The sequence below is a fragment of the Eubalaena glacialis genome, chromosome 5 (assembly GCF_028564815.1).
Source record: "Eubalaena glacialis isolate mEubGla1 chromosome 5, mEubGla1.1.hap2.+ XY, whole genome shotgun sequence".
Lineage (NCBI taxonomy): Eukaryota > Metazoa > Chordata > Mammalia > Artiodactyla > Balaenidae > Eubalaena > Eubalaena glacialis.
This window is the reverse complement of record NC_083720.1, coordinates 117,255,339-117,274,679: the sequence shown is the minus strand read 5'-3', so window position 1 is coordinate 117,274,679 and position 19,341 is coordinate 117,255,339. Positions and strand designations below refer to the sequence as shown.

General features: G+C 35.3%; 1 protein-coding gene across 1 annotated transcript in view; it reads right to left on the bottom strand.

Moving 5' to 3' along the window:
- IQCM (IQ motif containing M) overlaps positions 1 to 19,341 on the bottom strand; it is a 483,123-nt gene that overhangs the window by 320,037 nt on the left and 143,745 nt on the right. Inside the window, exons 5-6 of the mRNA XM_061191607.1 lie at positions 13,486 to 13,576; positions 6,380 to 6,400 (exon numbers count right to left, since the gene is read on the bottom strand). Coding sequence (XP_061047590.1) covers positions 6,380 to 6,400; positions 13,486 to 13,576 — 112 coding nt within the window. The remainder of the gene's footprint in view (positions 1 to 6,379; positions 6,401 to 13,485; positions 13,577 to 19,341) is intronic.

Sequence of the window (19,341 nt, the reverse complement as noted above, 5' to 3'; positions counted from 1 at the left end):
ATCACATCTTGGGTCACAAATCAAGCCTCAGTAAATTCAAGAAAATTGAAATCATATCAAGCATCTTTTCTGACCACAACGCTATGAGATTAGAAATGAATTACAGGGGAAAAAGCGCAAAAAACACAAACACATGGAGGCTAAACAATACGTTACTAAATAACCAAGAGATTACTGAAGAAATCAAAGAGGAAATCAAAAAATACCTAGAGACAAATGACAATGAAAACACGACAACCCAAAACCTATGGGATGCTGCAAAAGCAGTTCTAAGAGGGAAGTTTATAGCTATACAAGCCTACCTCAAGAAACAAGAAAAATCTCAAGTAAACAATCTAACATTACACCTAAAGAAACTAGAGAAAGAAGAACAAACAAAACCCAAAGTTAGCAGAAGGAAAGAAATCATAAAGATCAGAGCAGAAATAAATGAAATAGAAACAAAGAAAACAATAGCAAAGATCAATAAAACTAAAAGCTGGTTCTTTGAGAAGATAAACAAAATTGATAAGCCATTAGCCAGACTCATCAAGAAAAAGAGGGAGAGGACTCAAATCAATAAAATCAGAAATGAAAAAGGAGAAGTTACAACAGACACTGCAGAAATACAAAGCATCCTAAGAGACTACTACAAGCAACTTTATGCCAATAAAATGGACAACCTGGAAGAAATGGACAAATTCTTAGAAAGGTATAACCTTCCAAGACTGAACCAGGAAGAAGCAGAAAATATGAACAGACCAATCACAAGTAATGAAATTGAAACTGTGATTAAAAATCTTCCAACAAACAAAAGTCCAGGACCAGATGGCTTCACAGGTGAATTCTATCAAACATTTAGAGAAGAGCTAACACCTATCCTTCTCAAACTCTTCCAAAAAATTGCAGAGGAAGGAACACTCCCAAACTCATTCTATGAGGCCACCATCACCCTGATACCAAAACCAGACAAAGACACTACAAAAAAAGAAAATTACAGACCAATATCACTGATGAATATAGATGCAAAAATCCTCAACAAAATACTAGCAAACAGAATCCAACAACACATTAAAAGGATCATACACCACGATCAAGTGGGATTTATCCCAGGGATGCAAGGATTCTTCAATATACGCAAATCAATCAATGTGATACACCATATTAACAAATTGAAGAATAAAAACCATATGATCATCTCAATAGATGCAGAAAAAGCTTTTGACAAAATTCAACACCCATTTATGATAAAAACTCTCCAGAAAGTGGGCATAGAGGGAACCTACCTCAACATAATAAAGGCCATATATGACAAACCCACAGCAAACATCATTCTCAACGGTGAAAAACTGAAAGCATTTCCTCTAAGATCAGGAACGAGACAAGGATGTCCACTCTCACCACTATTATTCAACATAGTTCTGGAAGTCCTAGCCACGGCAATCAGAGAAGAAAAAGAAATAAAAGGAATACAAATTGGAAAAGAAGAAGTAAAACTGTCACTGTTTGCAGATGACATGATACTATACATAGAGAATCCTAAAACTGCCACCAGAAAACTGCTAGAGCTAATTAATGAATATGGTAAAGTTGCAGGATACAAAATTAATGCACAGAAATCTCTTGCATTCCTATACACTAATGGTGAAAAATCTGAAAGAGAAATTATGGAAACACTCCCATTTACCATTGCAACAAAAAGAATAAAATACCTAGGAATAAACCTACCTAGGGAGACAAAAGACCTGTATGCAGAAAACTATAAGATACTGATGAAAGAAATTAAAGATGATACCAACAGATGGAGAGATATACCATGTTCTTGGATTGGAAGAATCAACATTGTGAAAATGACTATACTACCCAAAGCAATGTACAGATTCAATGCAATCCCTATCAAATTACCAATGGCATTTTTTACGGAGCTAGAACAAATCATCTTAAAATTTGTATGGAGACACAAAAGACCCCGAATAGCAAAAGCAGTCTTGAGGGAAAAAAACGGAGCTGGAGGAATCAGACTCCCTGACTTCAGACTATACTACAAAGCTACAGTAATCAAGACAATATGGTACTGGCACAAAAACAGAAACATAGATCAATGGAACAAGATAGAAAGCCCAGAGATAAACCCACGCACCTATGGTCAACTAATCTATGACAAAGGAGGCAAAGATATACGATGGAGAAAAGACAGTCTCTTCAATAAGTGGTGCTGGGAAAACTGGACAGCTACATGTAAAAGAATGAAATTAGAATACTCCCTAACACCATACACAAAAATAAACTCAAAATGGATTAGAGACCTAAATGTAAGACTGGACACTATAAAACTCTTAGAGGAAAACATAGGAAGAACACTCTTTGACATAAATCACAGCAAGATCTTTTTTGATCCACCTCCTAGAGTAATGGAAATAAAAACAAAAATAAACAAATGGGACCTAATGAAACTTCAAAGCTTTTGCACAGCAAAGGAAACCATAAACAAGACGAAAAGACAACCCTCAGAATGGGAGAAAATATTTGCAAACGAATCAACGGACAAAGGATTAATCTCCAAAATATATAAACAGCTCATTCAGCTCAATATTAAAGAAACAAACACCCCAATCCAAAAATGGGCAGAAGACCTAAATAGACATTTCTCCAAAGAAGACATACAGACGGCCACGAAGCACATGAAAAGATGCTCAACATCACTAATTATTAGAGAAATGCAAATCAAAACTACAATGAGGTATCACCTCACACCAGTTAGAATGGGCATCATCAGAAAATCTACAAACAACAAATGCTGGAGAGGGTGTGGAGAAAAGGGAACCCTCTTGCACTGTTGGTGGGAATGTAAATTGATACAGCCACTATGGAGAACAATATGGAGGTTCCTTAAAAAACTAAAAATAGAATTACCATATGACCCAGCAATCCCACTACTGGGCATATACCCAGAGAAAACCTTAATTCAAAAAGACACTTGCACCCGAATGTTCATTGCAGCACTATTTACAATAGCCAGGTCATGGAAGCAACCTAAATGCCCGTCAACAGACGAATGGATAAAGAAGTTGTGGTACATATATACAATGGAATATTACTCAGCCATAAAAAGGAACGAAATTGAGTCATTTGTTGAGATGTGGATGGATCTAGAGACTGTCATACAGAGTGAAGTAAGTCAGAAAGAGAAAAACAAATATTGTATATTAACGCATGTATGTGGAACCTAGAAAAATGGTACAGATGAGCCGGTTTGCAGGGCAGAAGTTGAGACACAGATGTAGAGAACAGACATATGGACACCAAGGGGGGAAAACTGCGGTGGGGCGGGGCTAGTGGTGTGCTGAATTGGGCGATTGGGATTGACATGTATACACTGATGTGTATAAAATGGATGACTAATAAGAACCTGCAGTATAAACAAACAAACAAAACAACTAATACTAAACTTTCATTGGGTTATTTGTATGGAAATATGTTAATATAAATGTTTCAGACATTACATGAAATTTCTAAAAATCTTATATGTTCTGGTATAATGTTATAAGTCATAACCCTAGTTATTACTTTAAAAAAAAAAAAAAAATGACAACAACATATTTGAGCTCCATTGGTGAAAATATTTATTCTAATAAATTAGATAACTTTCCTCATTGAATAGAAAAAATAAACATGAAAATTGTTACCACTCTTTTAGAAAATAAAATAGCAGTACCTTCATTCATCCAACAAAATATAGTGAGCACTTCCTATGTTCCAGGAATGATTCTGGGTCCAAGGGATTTATTAATGAATTAATTAGTCAAAACTATCTGCATTCATGGAGATTACATTCTAGCAGGAGTAGACAAAACCAGATAAGTAAAATAGGCAATATGTCCTAAGGACTTAAGTGTTAGAGATCAAAATAAAGCAGGACTGGTAAATGGGGCTGGGTGGGGGGTATAGTTGCTACTATAATAGGCTGGTCAGGGATGGCTTCACTGATCTGAAGGCATCTGGACAAAGCCCAGAATTGGTAATGGAGTGATGCTGTGACATCTAAGGTAAAGAGCTTTCCAGGCAGAAAACAACATGTACAAAGTTCCTGAGTCAGACATGTTAAGTTCAAAATGCCTAATAAAAGCCCAGGCAGAAATGTTGATTAAGCATTTGAATGTGAGCTGGAATTGAGGAGAATGACCAGGCTGGAGATATAAATTTGGAGTCATCTGCATATAAATGGTAGTTAAAGCTATGGATTAGATAAAATTACCAAGAGAATGAGTATAGCTCAAGAAAAAATTCAAAAATTAATCTCCAGGCCTATGAACACTGGGGGCCCCCAGACACCCAGTGGGAGTTAAAAAAAAATGTTGGAGTTTAGAAGGTAGTCTGGTTGACTGGTGGTGCTCTTCAAAATGAGATTTTGGAAGTATTTCAAAGGTCTCTAGGCCATAACTCTCAGAGAATATATATATATATATATATTTGTGTATATGTATATATATATATATATGTATATAGTATGACAGGCAGCAAACTCATTGGAGGAGAAGAGCTCAAGGAATCAAGAAGCCAATGAGTTAGAGAGCTTATTTATTTGGATACCAAAAATCACAAAGAGTTATTACAAGACTAGAGCTAGTGAAAGTTACAAGGATCCAGGGGCTAAATTCTTTACGATATGAGGGAATGGATACAAACCAATAGATTACAGTAGGAAGGAGAGGTAATGAAGGATATCATTTGATGACATGATATTCAAAGCTGGGAGATTTAGCGAAGAGGGAGGGAGAATGGTCCAGAAACAGCATGAGGAATAAGGAGGTCACCTCCCCATCTCTAGTCCCAGAGACATGAAGCATGAAAGGGAGAGAAGACCATCACCTCTTAAGAGAGCAGCAGAGAAATAAATGTCCTGAGGGTTGGGGACAGAGCACAGATTTCAACTAGACCAAGAAGGTGAAGGGAACACTTAGAAGAGGTTAAGGATTCAGGATTTTTGCTGGCTACTGGCTAGCAGTTCAAGGAGAACAGTAAATAGGTTTCAGAGGTGGGAAGGGTGAGGGATAAAGTCAGAAAAGAAAGAATTATATAGATAGTGGGGTTTTGATGATAAGAGGTGACCTGGAAGTCCTTGGTGTCTTGTGGAGACTAATGTAGACGGAGTTAAAGGACATATTTAATAAGATTCATCCTGAGGGTCTCAAGGCTGTGAACCTAGCAAGTACGGAGAGGTAAGAAATCTTGCCAAGAGCAGAGTCTGGGGGGATTGGTCCTCTTCTCTCCTGCCAATGATTATGTAGAGAGGTTTTAATATCTGAGAAGCAGCCATACAGGAAAAGGACATTTTCTAACCTTTCATCCCTTTCTTTGAGGGCAGTTTCATTCTTTCCTTGAGGATGACAGAGAACTGAAAGGATCTGCACCAGGCCACACAGAGAACTGGTTCTTATGGAGAGCAACGTGGGCTTCTTTGACACATGGCCACCTTCCTAGAACTCTCTTTGAAAAAGTCTGTTAAAGAGTTTCTACCATGGGCCTAGTCCCTTAGAATCATAAAGATGGGGAGAAAAATCACCAGTGAAAGGGGTGCTTGAGGAATATCAGTTTAAGAATGACCTTCCAGGGCTTCCCTGGTGGCGCAGTGGTTGAGAATCTGCCTGCTAATGCAGGGGACACGGGTTCGAGCCCTGGTCTGGGAAGATCCCACATGCCGCGGAGCAACTAGGCCCGTGAGCCACAACTACTGAGCCTGCGCGTCTGGAGCCTGTGCTCCGCAACAAGAGAGGCCACGATAGTGAGAGGCCCGCGCACCGCGATGAAGAGTGGCCCCCACTTGCCGCAACTAGAAAAAGCCCTCGCACAGAAACGAAGACCCAACGCAGCCAAAAATTAATTAATTAATTAATTAATTAAAAAAAAAAAAAAAGAATGACCTTCCAAATTCACTGAAATAGGAGGGCAAACAGGAAGAGTCAAGGTCTAGAACAGAATGCGAACAATGACAATGGCAAAAATAGTTGAATCCAGGAAAGGCTGCCATGATTGTGTTTACACAATAACCATAAACCTCACTTCCTGAGTTCAGTGCTTTGATAGTGTAAGGCAATGTTGTAATGAGGTGTGTCTTGTGCTTCTAGTAATATGTCCTTTAGGAGGTCAAATCCTTTTCAAGTCTATCATGCTTTACTATGTATATCAAGGGAACTGTAGCTAAGAATTACAGCTCAATTTATTAAGTACTAGGATGTATGTTATACACTTTACAAGCATTATCAAAAAAACTTTAGGTAGGTATTGTTATTATTCCCAATTTAACCAATGAGGAAACTGAGTCACAGAGTGATTAACTTGAATGAGGTTTCCCAGCTAGAAACTGTCAGGGTCAGAATTCTAACCTCATTAGAGTAACTACAATAACTCCAGTGCCTTCACTCTTAATCACTGTGCTATACTGCCTTAAAAGGCAAGGCTTCAAGCAGTATAAGGTACATACATTTACATATATAATATTATAAATATATTATTATTATATACTATATGTCAAATGGATAGAAATCATGACTTTGTCTTAATTCCTATGTTCTAATTTCCTTTCCTTTTTCCTTTAATAAGAATAATTTATTTATCCTAAAAAAAAATTGGGCAACTTTAAGAGCCCAGTAAATTACCAAACACCCCAGAGAAAACCACAAGATCTATATTCTCTCACAATTTAAGCAACATTCTGTTATTAAACAGACCTCAGTGGCTGTTTCAGACATTCAGTGAAGCTGTAACTTACTAAACTAAACAGAGTTACAATAACATGTGGAGAAAAGACTTTGTTGTACAAATTTTTAGACTATAGCCTTAAAATGAACTAAAAAATTTGCAAGCATAAAAAATATATTCATTATTTCTTCACCCAAGACACAAAGCCAGGACCACACCTAGGTTATTCAAAAAGAAAATCAACATTTTTCACATTTTACTAGTAGCTTACATAAAATAAGTTTCTGGCCACAGGCCCTCAGATATTTCTGCCCTTATTTTTTTAAATGTTGCAATTATAAAAGAGCAGTTTAGCTTAAAACAAAACAAAATAAAACAAAAACCTCACATACAACAAAGCAGTGATGAAATTCCCATTCTTATTTGATTAAAAATACCTTTCATTTTAAGGAAAAAAGAATAGCTACCCTGTAGCATTTGGAAATAATGATTTTTACTGCCATTTTTTATACTTTTTAGCCTGTTTAACTTTAAATTTCCCATGAGGTTTATGAGTATTCAGAGACTTACATCATAAAACTAATAATCTGCCCAACAATTTGGTTTTAAATCATGTAAAGTACACTGCATAACATTTTACTTATTTTTATGGTATCTGTGCAGTCTACATATAATCAGCATAAACCAGAACTAAAAAAAGATAGTGTCCAGTGTTATTCTTTTGCATGTTTATATTCACCACTGTTATTATTGTATTTTATTTTCCCATATTCTTTTTTCTTTTATCAGTTATCAAGTTTTAGCTTACTGTGTAGAAACAGACACATAGATACATACAGAAGTATATTCCATTTGAGTGAATTCTCCTTTCAATTTATCTTCATTCATTCATACATTCATTTAACAAATGTTTATTAATGCCCAATATGTGCTAGTCACTGTGATAAGTATATGAATTCTTTAGCTTTCATGAAGCTATAGTTCTATTAGTAAATATTTCAGATATTTCAGCAGAACATTTTTGCACAGCTAGAACGTTTAGCAAATCTCAAAACACATCATGTAGGTGCCAGCCTTCAAGTCACAATTTCACAATAATCTATAGCTAGTAACTGGGATTCTCTCAACAAATATTTTAGAAGAAAGGTCTTTTATCTTTAGCACTAAACAAACAGTGGACAAGCTCCTGTATAGTAAGCTCCACATATACAGAGAAAGAAGACTCACATATCTACTTTCAAACTAAAGCCATGAGAATTATCAAACACTTCAATGGGCTAATAGGCTCCTCCACAAGGGAAAGACACATGTGATTTACCTGAGGTGGATGGTATTTGAAAATAGAGGCTTTCATCAACGCTTAGGATGATCCTGAATAAACTCTAAATGTCACACAATTAGTAGAACTTTCACTACATCGTAGTTAAGGGCTGTAAACCTCAGCTTTCAGGGTCATCGGGGGGTTTTTTTTTTAATATTTTATTTGTTTATTTTATTTATTTATATATATTTTGGGCTACATCGGGTCTTAGTTGTGGCACGCAGGAATTTCGTTGAGGCATGTGGGCTCTTCGTTGCAGCGGGCGGGCTTCTCTCTAGTTGCAGTGTGTGGGTTTTCTCTCTCTAGTTGTGGCACACGGGCTCCAGAGCATGTGGGCTCTGTAGTTTGCAGCACGCAGGCTCTCTAGTTGAGGCACAAGAGCTCAGTAGTTGTGACGCGCAGGCTTAGTCACCCTGCAGCATGTGGGATCTTAGTTCGCCGACCAGGGACCAAACCCGTGTCCCCTGCATTGGAAGGCAGATTCTTTACCACTGGACCACCAGGGAAGTCCCTAGGGTTATCAGATTTTAAGACTGTTATCTATTAAAACTATTTCACCCACTGGACCCTATACCATATGAGGAATTTTTGACAGCACCTACCTCTTCACATACATACTTAATGCTAGACTCAGCTGAGACCCACACATTATTCTACTACCCTGGGGCTTCAAATTACCTGATCAAGCCTTAAAAGAATTTAAGCTATGGACAAATATAACAAGCAAAAATTTTAAATAGACCTATTGTATGTGTTCAAGATTCTGACATTATATTCACAAACAGTAATAGTTTGGATGAATATTGGTTCGATTAATAAAAATGTGATGAGCCTCCAGTTGATGTTTAAATTCCTTCTATAATAATCCAAACAAATAAAGGCTGGTAAAATTGTAGATGGATAAAGGAAATTTTAAACAAGAGTGCCTTGAGAACCCAAGGAGGAGTTTATTCTGCAAATTTTCAAAAATGTATTCCAAAATCAATCAAAGTCCCACTCTACAAGAAGAGTTTTCTCTTAATGACAGCCTGAAGCTCAAGAACATGAGTAACAAGTTCAAAAGAGGGAAAACTACAAAATAGTTTATTTGAATCAACAGCTCCCAAGGTCATCACATAGCTCACCAAGTTCCAGAGAGTTGCTCAATCACACTTACGGGACATTAGAGGGTCATCTATATTTTCTTTTGAAGAAATACGTATTTTTTTAAAACAACAAAAACTCAACTATAGAGAGACATTTAAAATTATAAGAATTTATCCTTATAATTTCCTAAAACCTTCAATATTTGCAACATTAAAAAAAATCCAATCTCTAAAGTTCAAATAAAGGAGCTGAAAATTAGTTATTAGTGGTTGTTTCTGAAATCTCTGTCTTGTGACACATTATTTGAAATGAAATATAAAGGAAATGACTGTTCAATACTAGCTGTTTGACTTTGCATTTTAAATGAATACAAAATAATGAAAGTCACTGTGTTGCTACCACACTTAAGCAGTGTGACTCACCATTTTCTTTCAAAAGCCCCATGGAAGAGGAGGTCATGGGTCGTAAGTGCAAGCCAAGGTTGATGATGGGGAAGGCACAAAATGAGTCCACCATTCTGTTTCCAAAACATGAAGGTAGAGCTTTGAGTGATTTACTAGTAATCAAACTTTCTAGACTAATGTTACAGGATTAGATGCTAATCATGGAGAGAAAACCTCATCTCCTATCGACAGAGACTATGACTATTGTATCCTCAGGACCCTCACTGCAGAGTAAGGGGCACATGGTAGGCCCTCTATAAATATTTATTATTGAATGAAGACAAAATAATACCAAATTTTGCTGGATCTAAGCAGGGATAACATAGGAACATTTGCTTTCTGAAAGAAAAATTCTAATAAAAATCAGAAAAATGAACACGCATCATATCTATTTCTTCTGTTTTGCAAGAGATTTTAAGTAATATGTTTTCTTATCATGACTTGGAGAGCTTCAACCAAGTCAGCTGAATCAAAAAACGGGCACCATGTAGCAACTTTAGAAAATGTGAATAAGCAAAAGTAAGAAAATAAAAATTACCCCTAATTCACTACCCTAGTACATGAATAATAATTGCAAAGCCTTAAATGCTTCCTATGAGCTGAGCACTATTCTAAGCCCTTTATGTGTCTTACCGCATTTAATACTCACAACAAGCCTCTGAATATTTACTATTATTATACTCATTTTATAAAGGAAGAGACTAAGAGATTTAGGGGTTAAGTAGTATATAGTTCAGATTACTCCAGCTACAAATGGGTGGAGCCAGGATTTGAATCCAGGCAGTGGGATTTAAGGAACTAAGTAAGCACCTTATTACTACTTTATACTCACTCCATTTGTCATGATTAACATGTGTAATATACCCCACACCTTCTCTATGTTTAGGTGTCCATAAATGTACATGAACTTTTTAGCTTATTTTTTATACTTGATAACATATAGTGAATATATTTCTTTGTAAATGTACAAAGATGCACGTCATTATTTTGGCCTAGAAATGCAATTGCTAGTTCAAATACTATAGAAATGTTACGTAAATTTTTAGGATTTTAAAACATTCTGCCCATCAAAAAACTAGGGTCTATGAAGAAAGTCTGTGACTGTCTGCTTTTGAGTTTCATATCTGGCATATAGTAGGTGTTCAATAAATAGTAAATAAATGAGTGACTTATAGGATCCATTAGTCTAGCTGTCACTCATGTGGTCACGTTTATGCAGTTGGCCAAAGAACTGAGGTACCCCTTATATGACAAAATCATATTGTCAAGGGAAAATATGAGAGGTTTGAGTATGCAGGAAGCTTTGCAAAACTCCATTTGAAATTCTAGAATTTTATTTATATGATCAAGAATGGGATCAAGATACATAGTTGTAGTTTGCTTTGCTTCCTTATAACTAGTCCCTGGTTAACTATTAGCTAAATCTCCAAATTAGAACTATTAATTGCATTTTTCAATGATTCCCTATTAATGAAAGATTCTAACAGAAGTAGACCACAATTCACTCACTTAAGCGAAATATTGTGCAAACATTAAGGTGAAATACCAGAGTTGTTTCAACACAAATGTGAAATGCCATGAGGAATTCTATCATTATTTTATAATATCCTCATTCTGTTATTAAATTGATCAGAATAACCTAAATACAAATTGTTATGTAACACATAAGAAACTCGCACTGATCACAAAACTAGGCGAAGAAGTTGAGGCTCACTTGCCTGAAATACAGAATGCATTTACAGAAATGCAGTTGTCATACCTTCAAATGTACCAAATATTATCAACTAAAAAATTAGCTCTAATAAATAAATGCATAATAAATAAATTTCCTTGATGGAAAACTAATATTTAGAATGCGCTCACATTTATCATTATTGAAATAAAATGAGTATTTAATGTATGATAATTAATCTTTGAAGTTAGAATTCAAAGGTGTATTGAAGAACTTCAGTTCCTTAAACTTAAACTTGAAAATGCAGAAGTATTCGATTTTGTTTTCCTTTGTAAGTCAAACATAGAGAAATTTGGGAAAAGGAAAAAAAAACATACATTTATAAGATTCCATCATATTTCTTCATGTATTTTCCAAGGAAATTTCTTTTGTTGGGTCAATATTTTTATGGTCTATCTAAAAATATTATGTGTCACCTTAAAAATTAGTGTTTTCCACAGCATCTTCTAGGAAATTATAAGTCGTTTCTGTACAACTCCTCTTTCTGGGTTCTATTTGTCTTGAACAGAAACCTTTCCAGAGTCTCACAAAGAGTTGGGCAGTTCATGCTAATTAGTCCGAAAGCCTTCCCTGCATTGTTAACAACCCCTTACCTGATTTCCTGACTGATTCCATTTTCTTTTCTGTTGCTTATACCCTCATGGCTAAGTCACTTCTAACATTTATGAAATGAAGCCAACTGCTGTGGTAGGAAACAAGTTACCACCATAAGTTAGCTATAAATAAAGACAAGGCAGCCTTGGTGGATTGAAGTTCAGTCTCTATGTACCCCAGGCTGTCATTGAAGTACTTGCTCTTAATTTCAAAGGGTGTTGATCTTCCTCATTAAGCAGGATTTGTTTTCATTAAACATGGATTGTTAGGATGTCAAGAGATCTTTATCTTTCACCAGTTGCTGAAGAAACAATTCTTTGGGAAATACTCAACTCTCTTGAGAAAGACATACTGAAAGATATTAAACCTGATCAGATTTATTATTAATGAGTGCTCCAATTGTCCCTAAATTATTACTATTTTTCCTTGGATTACAGCCCCATCTAAATATACTGAAAATGGTAGTTTTTCAACATCAGTTCAGTTAGCTTTTCTAGTTTTAAAGTTTAGCTGAAATTCTAAACTGTTTGGTTAAATTGCTATATTAACTACTCTTTTAGCAGGTAACACTCTGCTAGACCAACCTGGGTCTCAGGTTAACTTAAGTAAAGGCAAAAGAACATTTTTTTTAACTAGTAAATTTCCAATACAACCATTTATTTTCCTTCCTAATTAATATCTTCTCTTACCATGGATAAAACCAAACCCTCAGTATTAAAGCTGTACATATACTCCACTCTTCCAAATTCCAGTATCGTATTACACTTTAAGCCAAGAAAGTGGTTACTTTTGAGCATAGAACTTGTAGTGTTAAGCACAGTTTGCAGGATAAATGTTGGAAGATCCAGGACATTCTTTACAGCCACACCAACATTTTCTCTAATTTCTATTATTTATAGCTGTGCCAATTACCCCACACTTCTGACCATGTTATGTAATGAATTAATACAAAACAAGCCACTGAAAAATACATTTTAACAGAACAGTATTTACATTCTACAAGTATAAATGTTCCTACAAAATGTGCTGAAGGGCCTTTAGAGGTTCTATCTGTAGCTTTAGGGCCAAATATTATGTACACAATTGTAACATTACCCCAAAGATGATGCTGTGATTTAGTGGAATAACTCAGAAAAGTAACTGACCCATCTCCAGACACCTTTGGAAAGCAGAAGCAATGCTCAAAATTCCTGCCTTCAAACTATGCTCAGTAGGATCACCCTCACCTTCTGTTAGAAAAGTACTAACTTTAAATTATTATATTAAAAAAGAAAAATTATAACAACTCTGCTCCATAATAGCTGCAGATGAATTATTAAAATACCAAACTTATGTAATATTATCATAAAATATGGCATTTTTCTCAAGAAAGCCACAAATTGGATTTGAGCTTATGCACTGTAAAACCCAGATGGTTTGCTTAACTATTCAGACATCTTCCAGTTCAAAAGTTAATTGAACTGAAAACTAAAATTTTGATAATTAATATGTTTTGAGGTACTCAAGCAGAAGGATGAATTAGCCTCATGCATGGGGTGTTAACAGACTTGAGAAACCATGACAATTGGTCAGCAAATACTGGCAAAGTAGAACAGTGTATGTTTTCTATAAGTTAGCCAATTACACATTACCTGGTCTTCGCATGGTGCTGTTGCTTCTCTTTCTCCATTTTTTTACTCACTGAATCAATATTAGTCACTATTTTACCCAGTTTAACTTGTTCTGGAATTCGAAAGAAAAGAAAAGAAAAGCTTTAATTGTATGCTATTAGTTTTCAAGTTCTAAGTGCATTCTTTGAATTAAATTGCAAATCACAGATTTTTTTAATAACAGGTACAATATTTTTCAAAAAAATTACTAACACAAAGATATGGTAAAAACACATTTGAGTGTGTTTTTCCACCCCATGCTCCTCAGATGTTTTGCAATTACTAAAATTTAGGACTGAAAGTGTAGAGTAAATGAACTGCATATATCAGAAAGGAGATAGCTCCCAGAGAAATGTCTGCAAGAATACAGCACATACCAATGAGTACCAAAAGCCTCGTTTATACATATCAGCATTATTATCATCCTTATCTTCAGCAGGCTTAGGTTTTATCGCAGAGCCTGCTATTTTAAAATAATTTAGCAATCATTAGTTAATGTAAATAGGAACATTGAGTGCTCCAGAAATCTCCTCCATTTGACTGAAAGACTGAAGTCCACAAAAGGCAAAGGTTCTGCTATTTAAAAAATCTACTTCTTAGAGTCTAAAAAGAAACCTACATAAATATTTTTTAAATACCTATTACTTTCTACTTTGCACAAATAATGGGACTAACATAGTTTGAAACACTGCAACAAAATATTAAGTCATGTATCTATTAAAGACATTCTAGCTACTAGTTCAGGTATATTAAAAAGATATTAAAGATACAGAGAACATATGAGATTAAACCCTTTGTTTTAGAAATTTTACAAACTACTTGGTGTGTCAATGCTAACAAATAAAAGAGTGCAGTCGATAGCATTATATAATCTAGATTTAAAATGTATAACACAGAACACAAAAAATTGGGAGAAATGGAAAACAGAATGCTAATATTTATTGACTATTTACATCAGGGGTGTTGGTTAGCATTCCCTGTGAATTATCTCACACTTAAACCTCAAAACTGCTTTTTTGTTTTTTGGTGAAGTATTGTGATTATTCTCTATTATACAGGAAAACAGTTTACCAAAGATCTAAGTTAAAAGGTGCAGAACCAGGGCGCAAACCCATATCCCTCTGACTGTAAATTCACTCTTCTTAACTCTGCTCCACTGCCCCCCGGCAGAGCTCCCGGGGCCTCAGGTGCCTAACTATGGGAAAAGGATAATTTCTGCCATGCTTACTTTGGAGGGTTACTACAGAGCTCAAAAGACACACTTTATATAAAGATACACAGTAAGCTGAGAAATATCGTAGTAAAGTGAAGAATTAGAGAAAGAATTTATAAGTTAGAGTCTTAAAAATAGAAACATTTAAAAATATCTGCCATACGCCAAGTGCGCTACTTGCTGTATACAGATTAGCATATTTTATTCTCACAACCACCCCATAAATTAGGTACTATTATTATCCCCATTTTACAGATGAGAACACTGAAGCAGAGAAACAGAGATTAACTTTCCTAAGGTTATACAGCTAGCAGGAGGTAGAGGCAATATTCAAACCCAGGCAGGCAGTCCCTACAGCCTGCATTCTTAATCACTAGGATACCCAATATGCATATTTTTAATTTTACTTATTTAAGGAATATCTACTGAGTGAAAATTGTCACGCTAACTCCTAGAGAGGAGATATAGGATATAATGATTAATAAAAGATTGCCACTCTCAATGGACAGCATAACTAACATGAAAATCACTGCAGAAAAGTGAAGGAGAAAAAGGATGTGGGGAAATGTCACGAGACATGCAACCCAGAAATCTAGAGAGCGAATTTTACAGTGATGCTAAAGGAACTAAGCTTGTGCTACTACAATAATTAATAAAGCAAAAGATATGCCCATTTTGAGAAAAAAGTATTAAAAACTTTGGGGATAATCCATTTAATCACTAAACTGAAAGCCCTCTACAGTACCATTTAACGAAATCATGTTAGTACTGCATCCAAAATAGAAAATAAGTGCAGTTACACCCCTTTCAAAAAGTAGTATAGGGGCTTCCCTGGTGGCACAGTGGTTAAGAATCCGCCTGCCAATGCAGGGGACATGGGTTTGAGCCCTGGTCCGGGAAGATCCCACATGCCGTGGAGCAACTAAGCCCGTGCACCACAACTACTGAGCCTGCACTCTAGAGCCCACGAGCCACAACTACTGAGCCCACGTGCCACAACTACTGAAGCCCATGCGCCTAGAGCCCGTGCTCTGCAACAAGAGAAGCCACCGCAATGAGAAGCCCGCACACCGCAACAAAGAGTAGCCCCCCGCTCGCCGCAACTAGAGAAAGCTCACGTGCAGCAATGAAGACACAACACAGCCAAAAATAAAAATAAATAAAACATAAATAATTTTTTTTTCAAAAGTAGTATAGAGTTAATGAAGATTTCTAGAAAGGCAATTAAAGCATATGAAAATCCTACATTACTTCTAATTAGTTTAGATAAACCTTTAGATGGGGAACAAGATTTACTGTGTGACTTTGGGCAAATTATAACATCTCTGAGTTCACAACCATTCCCTTTATGTAAAATCTAGTCTCTAAAACAATTACATCAACGCTAGAATTTCAGTTCTGGAACATAAACTATAAATCACTTCTGGTTAAAATAATTAGTAAGAGACAGGGAGACTGGGAAAAGAAAATGCAGGTAAAGTGATGAACATTTGCGGGTTTTGTAATGAAATCAAACAAATGAAACATCAGGTATTAGAACTTCCAACCAAAGAACTCTAGTCCTTAACACTATTTACCATGTTTTTCTCAGAGTTCAGATGGAATCAATCATTCATTCATCTGGAGTCAATCATCCATTCAATTTCCTTCACTTCTGACTATTTCACTTGTCTCCTTCATGGGCTCACTTTGCTATGACTACCTCAGCTGTTGTGTATGCCCCACAGCTCTTTCCTTGACTGCCTTCTAACCCTTTACTTGAATGATGTGGTCCACTCCCATGGCTATTTTCATCATGTAAATGTGGATACTTCACAAAATCTCTATATCTTGCTCACACCACTCTCAAGTGCCAAATTTGAATAACTATCTCTATATGCACGTCCCAAAGACATTCCGATCAACATGTCCCTCTCACAATTAATGACACCACCATCCATCCAAAACCCAGAAGTCACCTCTACTACTCACTCTCCCTCAGCCTCCTAGTACAATCAGTCATCAAATCCCTTCCACTTTTCCACTCATACTGTCTCAACACAGAGCTTTACCATCTCTTCTCTGGAACACTAATAGCTTCCTCACTTGGATTCCTGCTTCCAACCATGATACCCTCCAATCCAACCTCCATACTTTCCATAAATAATCTATAATTTTCCAAATAATGGGATTTTAAATTATCATTGTTATTATTTTAAAATTTAATTTCATTGTAATCAGAGAACATGATTTATATAATTCTAAAATCTTTGAAATTTATTGACCCCTACTCAATAGACCAATGTGTAGTCAGTTTTCAAAATGTTCCATACTTGTCTGAAAATGTACATCCTCTCATTGTTGTTCTGTACTCATCTAATAAATTAAGCTTCTTAATTTAGTTGTTTAAATCAAATACTTTGTAGCCTTACTGATATATGTGTAGGTACACAGTTATGTAAATATGTGTGTATACATTATTTTTTGCTGGACAATTTGAAAGTTGTAAACAGTATGACATTTCACCCCTAAATACTTCATCACATAGCTCCTAAAAACAAGCACATCTCCTACACATTCACAATACCCACCCAAGAAATTAACATTGATACAATAAGACCTTAACCCTAACACTAACCCTAACCAGATGTATCTGTATACAAATTCCTAGTTGTCCCCAAAACATCTTTTCTAGATGTTTGGTTTTTCCAATCCAGAATCTAATCAAAGATCACATACGTCTCTTAGATCTATTTTAACCTAGAAATGCCATGTCAACATGGTAACTACCAGCATACAACTACTGAGTGCTTAAAATATGATTACTCTGAATTAAGATGTGCTGTAAGTATAAAGTACATTCTGAATTTCTAGGATTTACTACAAAAATATAATATATCTAAATAATTTTATTTTAATTAAATGTTTAAATAATATTTTCATATATTAAATTAAATAAGATATATCATTGAAATTAATTTCATCTATTTCTCATACCTTTTTTAATATGGCCACCAGAATCTTTTAATCCTCTTAATCCTTTTCCAGTAAGAGGAAAGGATTTTCCTCTTTACCTTTTTCCTCCTTTTTGAGATGTAATCTTTTTTTACTCAGTGTGTTATCATCTACTTCCATCATTAATCTTTTTGATGCTCATAATGCCAAAATTGGCCAGTCAGTTCCTGTACCATTTTGACATATCTCCGTTAGTTGTTGACCATTCCCTCTTTTTTTGCCATGGTAAGAGTTCTAGGCTCACTTTGTCCTTTCCCTGTCCCAGACCTGGAATCAGGTCTCCAAGAAGCAGTGGTCATTATCTCTTCTAAAATTACCTTTCTCTCCATTCTCTAGTGTTTCCTAATTGGAAAAATCTGGTTAGATTTATGTTAAAAGTTCTCAATATACTCTCCCGAGCTCTTAACTTTCATATTATCCCTCTCTTTGTGCATTCTTTTGTAAATTTCTCAAGATACCCTTCCTGCTTTACTAACTCTATCTTCAGCTCTATTAAATCTGTATTTTTTAAAATTTTTATTGAAATATAGTTGATTTACCATGTCGTGTTAATTTCAGGTATACAGCACAGTGATTCAGAGATAGATAGATAGATAATTACAAGATATTGAGTACAGTTCACTGGGCTATACAGTAAGTCCTTGTTATTTATCCATTTTATATTTTGTGTATATATGTTCATCCCAGACTGCTAATTTATCCCTCCCCCCATTTCCCTTTCAGTAACCATAAGTTTGTTTTCTGTCTGTAAGTCTATTTCTGTTTTGTAAAGAAGTCCACTTGTATCATTGTTTTAGATTCCACATATAAGCAATATCATATGATATTTGTCTTTGTCTGACTTACTTCACTTAGTATGATAATCTCTAGGTCCATCCAAGTGGCTGCAAAAGGCATTATATCTTTCTTTTTATGGCTGAGTAATATTCCATTGTGTATATATACCACATCTTCTTTATCCATTCATCTGTCAATGCACACTTAGGTTGCTTCCATGTCTTGGCTATTGTAAATAGCACTGCTATAAACATTGGTGTGCATGTATCTTTTCAAATTATAGTTTTGTCTGGATATATCCCCCGGAATGGGATCTCTGGATCATATGGTAACTTTAGTTTTTTAAGGAACCTCCATACTGTTCGCCATAGTAGCTGCATCAATTTAAATACATTCCCACCAACAGTGTAGGAGGGTTCCTTTTTCTCCACACCCTATTCAGCATTTATTTGTAGACTTTTTGATGATGGCCATTCTGACTGGTGTCAGGTGATACTTCATTGTAGTTTTGATTTGCATTTCTCTAATAACTAGCGATGTTGAGCATCTTTTCATGTGCCTGTTGGTCATCTGTGTATCTTCTTTGGAGAAATGTCTCTAGATCTTCTGCTTATTTTTTGATTGATTATTAAACATTTTAAATTTAAATTTTACATATTTATTTCTAGAAGTTCCTTTAGCTCTTTTTTTTACATATATAAGCTTACCACTTTATTATTTTTCACTAATCAGAATTTTTGCATATGTTTCTTTTTTTATTGAGGTATAGTTGATGTACAATAATATATAAGTTTCAGGTATACAACACAGTGATTTACAATTTTTAAAGATTATACTCCATTTGTACTTATTAT